This window comes from Filicampus tigris, chromosome 1, assembly GCF_054856515.1.
Source record: "Filicampus tigris isolate MCC_2025a chromosome 1, RoL_Ftig_1.0, whole genome shotgun sequence".
Classification (NCBI taxonomy): Eukaryota; Metazoa; Chordata; class Actinopteri; order Syngnathiformes; family Syngnathidae; genus Filicampus; species Filicampus tigris.
Genome location: NC_141217.1, coordinates 40,275,994 through 40,283,040, shown reverse-complemented (window position 1 = coordinate 40,283,040; position 7,047 = coordinate 40,275,994). Strand labels below are relative to the sequence as shown.

Genomic DNA, 7,047 nt, shown 5'->3' with positions numbered 1-7,047 from the left:
GGACAAAGGTTGTAATTTTCAGTTTTATTTGAAGCTTTCGCGCTAGCAGCGCTGAATCGGTGTCCATGCTTGATGAACTTTTTGATTAGGTTCGAGACTTTTTTTTTGAGCTGGCGTAGCCTGTGAAAAAGGGAAACAACATAGAAAAGAAATGTCACAACGTTGGTTTGCTCCACCCACTAGGCAAGCAGGTTGAACAACAGTTGAAACCAGAATTGCATTTCACCTGAAACAGCACAGAGAGAGGAGTTACTTTTTTTGTTTTCAATTATTATTTTATTTAAAATGCAAGTGTATTGCATACGTTTTTTCATGAATAAAAGAAGCGCAAATGGGGTATATTGGCCCATTTGGTGATATTTGTGTGTTTTTTTTTCCTTTAATGGTTAGCGTCTCCTGATGCTGGCATTTTATTTGTCCGGACTTGCGATCTGTGTCAACCTGTGGAAATGTGCGCCCCGGTTTTGTTTGACAGACGAGGCCTACGCGCGCTCCTTCTTTTGTCTCTCTGCTACTACGGAGGCAAATGTGAAATTGAAAAATCCGAATCTTCGGTGTCACCCGGCCTGCCGACCGTCAAACCTTTCCACAATGAAATCGATCAACCCCAGGCCTTCCCTGACGAGGAGCGGGCCAGTCTGCCTGTGTTTACGATGGACTATCCCCGGATACAAGTCCCCTTTGAATTCACACTCTGGGTACTGCTGGCCTCCTTTGCCAAAATCGGTAAGTTTGATTTGCGTCCCTGCATTCATACTTAAAGACGGAATGTTTTAAAGCAACATTGATCAAGCGTCACGCTATGTCTCCTGCTTCTCCAGGTTTCCATATTTACCAAAAAATCACAATCTGGATCCCCGAGTCCTGCCTGCTGATTGCCATCGGCCTTATTGTTGGCGCCATCATGCACTCCGTTAAAGAGGAACCGCCGGCTGTGCTCACCTCCAATGTCTTCTTCCTCTACATGCTCCCGCTCATAGTCCTGGAAAATGGCTACTTCATGCCCACTCGGCCCTTTTTCGAGAATGTCGGCACGGTGCTGTGGTATGCCGTGGTGGGAACTCTGTGGAACAGCATTGGCATCGGCCTCTCGCTCTTCGCCATTTGTCAGTTTGAAGTCTTCGGCGTTCAAGATATCAACCTGCAGGTTAGTGACGAGAACTCGCAGCAGCAGGCGGTTCACAGCGGAGGTCTATTCGGATACAAAGGTCAAAGGTCGACGACGCGTGACTTGTTCATGTGAAGTTTGTGCTTCCGGCAGGAAAATTTGCTCTTTGCGTCCATCATCTCTGCCGTGGACCCCGTGGCTGTGCTGGCCGTGTTTGATGACATCGATGTTAATGAGCAGATACACATTGTCATCTTTGGCGAGGGACTCTTTAATGACGCCGTCACTGTGGTGAGTTTTCCCTTTTGGAATAGCAACAGCATAGGGGCGCTATTTATAGGCAGTGAAATTCCTCAATGTCTCGTGGAAGCTAGCGAGGCGATCGGCTTGACCATTGACGTGCACTAATACTTTTCCCTGTATCCTTGTTCAGGAATATTTGACCTTTGACACCAACCTGATGTCTTACTGTCCATCTCAACTGCCTGAAACGGCTTTTTTTGTTGTTGTTGTTGTTGTCATTGCAGGTACTTTACAGCATGTTTTCCTTTGTGGCGGACATGTCGGCCTTCGAATCCACCGACGTGTTTTTGGGCGTGGCTCGGTTCTTTGTGGTGGGGGCTGGGGGTCTCTTCTTCGGCCTTGTGTTTGGCTTTGTGGCGGCGTTCACCACCCGTTTCACCCACAATGCCCGACAAATCGAGCCCCTCTTTGTCTTCATGTTCAGCTACCTGGCCTACCTGGCGGCCGAGCTGTTTGCCATCTCCAGCGTCCTTGCGTAAGTAGAGCAAGCACACCACGCACAGAACTGCATCTACCGGTGCGCGCATCCTTACGTGATGCCGGGAGGTCAATGCAGTCCCATTATAGACTCATTCGATTAGTCCAATTCATTTTGCTACTCTACTGACTGCCTGAAGTGATTTGTAACGTATGAATCTCCAAATTCTTGCAGCCTGACCGAACATGTCAAACTTGCTCTTCCTCTTTCAAGAAGGAGAGGGTTCAATGTCATTTGTACACACTGCTTACTTAAACATGACAAAACATGCACTGTTGTGGTTGAATCTTTTTTTTAAATTGCCCTGCTGCATGCGCCCACTGGCCCATTTCATAAGGCACACCTGCAAAATTTTGATGGCAACCAATACAAAAGCAGCATTAAGGTTAACCCTAACAGAATGGAAAAAAAATGCTGCTTTTGATGACAATGTTTACTAATGCATGTGCGGTACAAAGTAGAATGGCTTACTCCATCTTGGAAGTAGAATAAAGACCGTACTCTGGAGAGCACAGACCTCCTGCAAGTTTGAACTGTTCACAGCAGTCGAAATGTTTTGGTTTGTCCGACCACATCTTGTAAGGCCACAGCTTCAGTGTTTCAGCGAAGGGAAAAATGTGAAGCATTTAGTAGGCACAAGACAGGAGAAGCACTTTAAGAATAAATAGAGGTAGCATGTCATTCAAACTTGCAGCAACGAGACAGTTCGGATACAACGTGATCATCTGCCTCATGCAACTGCCACTGCAACCACAAACACCTTGCTTTGTCTCACAGGAAAGTGATTATACAACATGACGAGGAGAGAGAGAGAGAGAGAGAGAGAGAGAGAGAGAGAGAGGAACAATATCTGCAAACTCATCCTCCCACGAAACCAAATAATTATATGAGGTTATAATTGACAAAGAATACTTTTTCAAAGTGCAAAGACATCTATTGTTCTAAGTTCCCACGATTAACAGTGTGAAGTCTGGCAAGAATGAGGGTGATTGATAACTCAAGGTGTTGAAATGTCCTGATGAAGCTCAACAAGAGAAATTCTCATGTGTGTAGTGGTACGGTACACTGAGAAAAAAGGTGCGCTGAATTTTCTCAACTGTATTTCTTCAAGTGGTTGCACGAAATAAAATTCTCTAGATACAGATACGTTTTTACGTCGATGTATAGCCTATTTAAAGAAAAAAATCTGGATTCAGATGATTTTATTTCTTGCAACCACTTGACGAAATAAAATGGAGTAAATGCAGCGCAGCATTTTTTTCATCGAAGGCAGGGGGGATTCTTTCACAATGACACAGACAGCAAAAGGAAAAGAACCTTCAAATACCTTTGGTTTGTCTTCTTTTTCAATAAGATAACCGCTTGCTGCCTCTTTGGAAAGTGCAACCATTGCATGAGCGCATGCGTGTGTGTCCCCCCCCCCCCGCAGGATTATAACATGTGCAATTACTATGAAGTACTACGTTGAGGAGAATGTGTCCCAGAGGTCCTGCACTACCATCCGCCATGTGATCAAGATGTTGGCCACCATCTCCGAAACGCTCATCTTCTTCTTCCTGGGGGTGGTGACCATCACGACTGAGCACGAGTGGAACTGGGCCTACATCCTGTTCACGCTCCTGTTTGCCCTCCTCTGGAGAGGAATTGGTGAGCGCAGCCCGAAGACAGGCACGGGCTTTCCATCATCGGCGTGAGCCTTTTCTTTTCCCCGCAGGCATCCTGGTTCTGTCCCAGATCGTCAACCCGTTCCGCACCATCCAGTTCACGTTCAAGGACCAGTTTGGTCTGGCCTACGGAGGCGTTCGAGGGGCCATCTGCTTCGCTCTGGTCTTCACTCTGCCTGACAGCATCAACAGGAAGAATTTGTTTGTCACCGCTTCCATCGCCATAATCATATTCACCGTGTTCATACAGGTGGGGGCTGTTGCTAGGCTTGGCCTTTGGAGTGCCCTGAAGTCATGTTTTTTTCCTCTCGGCAGGGTATCAGCATTCGTCCCATCATAGAGTACATAAATATCCGGAGGACCAACAAAGACTTGGGCACCATCAATGTAGAAATACACAACAGGGTAAAACGTGTCCGTTAGCAGCGTTCCACGTCATCGTTTGTCTGTTCTGCTTGTTTCACCTGATTCAATGTTGTGCCAAGGTGATGGAGCACATTGTGTGCGGCGTTGAGGACTTGTGCGGGCAATGGAGTCACTACTATTGGAAAGACAAGTAGGCTTGCCGATGCATACTAAAGGCTTTGAGAATTTACTCGGTGATCATCCATGCTTTGTGTTTTCAACGTGTGGCTCAGGTTTAAAAAGTTTAACGATCGCTTTTTGAGACGCATCCTGCTTCGAGACAGCAGGGCAGAGTCCAGTATCGTCTCTCTGTACAAGAAACTTGAGCTGCAGACAGCCATTGAGTTGCTGGACACACCTGTGGGCGACCTGAGTGCGGCACCGTCCATCGTATCGTTACAGTAAGTGGGACAGCCTCATAATATGTTTTTATATAGAGATTTAAATATATATATATATATATATATATATACATATATATATATTAGGTTGTATATTATAGGTATATTATGAATGTTTTGATTTTTCAGTGTTGATTCATTTTGAAAACCCACTATTAATTTCAAAAACATGTTCTATCACATCAATGTGTGCATATATGTAATCGTAGGTGAAGTCATCTCTAATTATATTACAAATATTATATTACAGCCTGGCGGCACGGTGGCCGACTGGTTAGCACGTCCGCCTCACAGTTCAGAGGTCGTGGGTTCGATCCCGGCTCCGGCCTCCCTGTGCGGAGTTTGCATGTTCTCCCCGTGCCTGCGTGGGTTTTCTCCGGGCACTCCGGTTTCCTCCCACATTCCAAAAACATGCATGGTAAGTTGATTGGATACTCTAAATTGCCCCTAGGTGTGATTGTGAGTGCGGATGTTTGTCTCTGTGTGCCCTGCGATTGGCTGGCAACCAGTTCAGGGTGTCCCCCGCCTACTGCCCAAAGAGAGCTGGGATAGGCTCCAGCATGCCCCGCGACCCTTGTGAGGAGAAGCGGTACAGATAATGGATGGATGGATATTACAGCCTCCCCTACAGGAGGCTGCCATGCTTTGCCGCCATTTTTCTGCTCCGGATATCCAAAAAAGACAAACGTAGTGAACATAGTTCCTGAAAGATCAGGCACTCACTTTGTCACTCAAAGGATTACAAGAAGTCGGTTGTGATGACCTTCTCCTCTGCTGAAGAAATTGGTGGTGGGCTTGCAAAATGTGGTCCCTCTCTGAGGCACCGCAGTTTGTGTGCTTCAAAATGCACGCGCTTGGAGCTTAGGTCGTATCGTTCTATTCGTTCGCCACCAAATGCCACTAAATTCTACGCATTGGACCTTCGTGTACTTGGAATCTCAAAATACACAAACTTGAACTTTCTTCATCTGAATATTGTGTTGCATTCTCAATAATCGATTTAATGTCAAGGCGGCACGGTGGGGGACTGGTTAGCACGTCCGCCTCACAGTTCAGAGGTCGTGGGTTCGATCCCGGCCCCGCCCTCCCTGTGTGGAGTTTGCATGTTCTCCCCGTGCCTGCCTGCGTGGCTTTTCTCCGGGTACTCCGGTTTCCTCCCACATTCCAAAAACATGCATGGTAAGTTGATTGGATACTCTACTGCCCGAAGACTGCTGGGATAGGCTCCAGCACGCCCCGCGACCCTTGTGAGGAGAAGCGCTATAGATAATGGATGGATTTAATGTCAATTTAGAAATCATGAGTCTCTGGCTGTTCATTTTCCTCCTCAGCGACGAGAGGAAAAATTCTTCTCAACCGAAAAAGAGTTTCCTGACTGCCGATGTGAGGAAGATGCATGACATCCTGTCAAAGAACATGTACAAGATAAGAGAGAGGGTAAGAGGCGTGGGTCCAATTTCCAAGCCCTTTCATGACAGTACTTCAGGGCTCTCCAAGCTTCTAAATGGTTGCTCGGCAATGAAATGAATCTCCCGATAGCGTACCAATTGCTGAATTTTTGAGAATTATCGTGGGAGGGAATTCACATGATCCCTGTCTTCATGTAGATAAATACCATTATATAATTGAAGGTAGCCCGTTGCGTTAATCAGCACCGAAGCGGAAAGTCTCGAAAAGTCAAAAGGTTGTTGACCCCTGCTGTACCTGCTTCCTGCGCAGACGATGGCTTACACCAACAAATTCAACCAGCCTGCCAACAGCCACGCCAGGGAGATTTTGATTCGCCGACACGCCAGCATCAGACGCAGCCTCCGATCTGCGAGCTTCCGTGACATGGTGGGTTTCTTTTGTTTTTTGAAGTGAGAGCCACAAACACAGAGGTCAAACAGCCCTCAAAGAGCTCCACTTCCTACAGTCCTGATTCTTCCTCTTCCAGCCTGCTCAGAATGTGGCCAAATCCCAGAAATACTACTCCCTGCAACCAGGAGTGGATCCAGAGGTTGCTTTGGCGCTCAGAAGGCGAAGCCATGGTGAGTTGGGAAAAATCGCACCTCTTTGCAACAAGAGTGGCTTTTTGATGAGCCTGACCATGCGTTTCAGTCGTCAGCGGCGAATTAGGCCGCCAGCGACCACACTCCTCTTCGCGCTCCATAATTCCTCTGAGAAGGTTGAACACTGTCAAGGAAACGAGACGTGCAGCAGCCGGTCAGCCTGATTCATCTCCTGAGGGCGACGTTCCGGGGGGCCGTCCAGTCGCGGCTTCGCGGGGGCTCCGCTCCCAACGGGACCAAACTCCGGGGGGGCCGCCGAAGGAAGCCGCGGCTCCGCCCCCGTTACCGGTGCCCCCCGGCTGGGTTGCCGACAGCCGGAACATCGGGGAGGACGGGACTGGCGATCCACTACTCGGACACTTGCCGCAGGGGGCTCAAGGCTCCGGGAGGTCCTGAAAGGTTACACTTGGGTAACTTAACAACCTTGAACACACACGCCGATGGAAACAACTGACAAGTTTCGCAAGAAGAAATATGATCGGTTCCCCAAAATATGCTCATTATCCGGAAGAGAAAGTGTTGAATAATGACACTTTGCCCGAGCAGGTAAAGAAAAGAATATTTCAGTGTTGACCAGTATGAGATTTGCAAGTAATTGACGTGTCGCCCCCCCCCCCCCCCCCCAAAAAAAAAGCAA

General features: G+C 47.7%; 1 protein-coding gene across 1 annotated transcript; it reads left to right on the top strand.

The window, feature by feature from the left end:
- The first annotated feature begins 223 nt into the window (after window positions 1-223).
- LOC147154098 (sodium/hydrogen exchanger 2-like) lies at window positions 224-7,025 on the top strand. Its single transcript, XM_086040965.1, has 13 exons — window positions 224-726; window positions 822-1,147; window positions 1,262-1,399; window positions 1,636-1,886; window positions 3,319-3,536; window positions 3,604-3,803; window positions 3,869-3,958; window positions 4,039-4,109; window positions 4,192-4,359; window positions 5,691-5,796; window positions 6,079-6,195; window positions 6,296-6,389; window positions 6,460-7,025. Exons 1-13 carry the CDS (start codon window positions 450-452, stop codon window positions 6,804-6,806), a joined length of 2,403 nt encoding a protein of 800 aa, XP_085897091.1. The 5' UTR covers window positions 224-449; the 3' UTR covers window positions 6,807-7,025.
- The last annotated feature ends 22 nt before the right edge of the window (window positions 7,026-7,047 follow it).

What these genes read in the sequence shown, in the direction of transcription:
- LOC147154098 (XM_086040965.1), top strand. Translation starts at nt 450, where the DNA reads ATGTGCGCCCCGGTTTTGTTTGACAGACGAGGCCTACGCGCGCTCCTT. An exon ending in GGCCTCCTTTGCCAAAATCG is followed by an intron (nt 727 to 821) that starts GTAAGTTTGATT and finishes CTGCTTCTCCAG; the next exon opens with GTTTCCATATTTACCAAAAA. An exon ending in TATTCACCGTGTTCATACAG is followed by an intron (nt 3,804 to 3,868) that starts GTGGGGGCTGTT and finishes TCCTCTCGGCAG; the next exon opens with GGTATCAGCATTCGTCCCAT.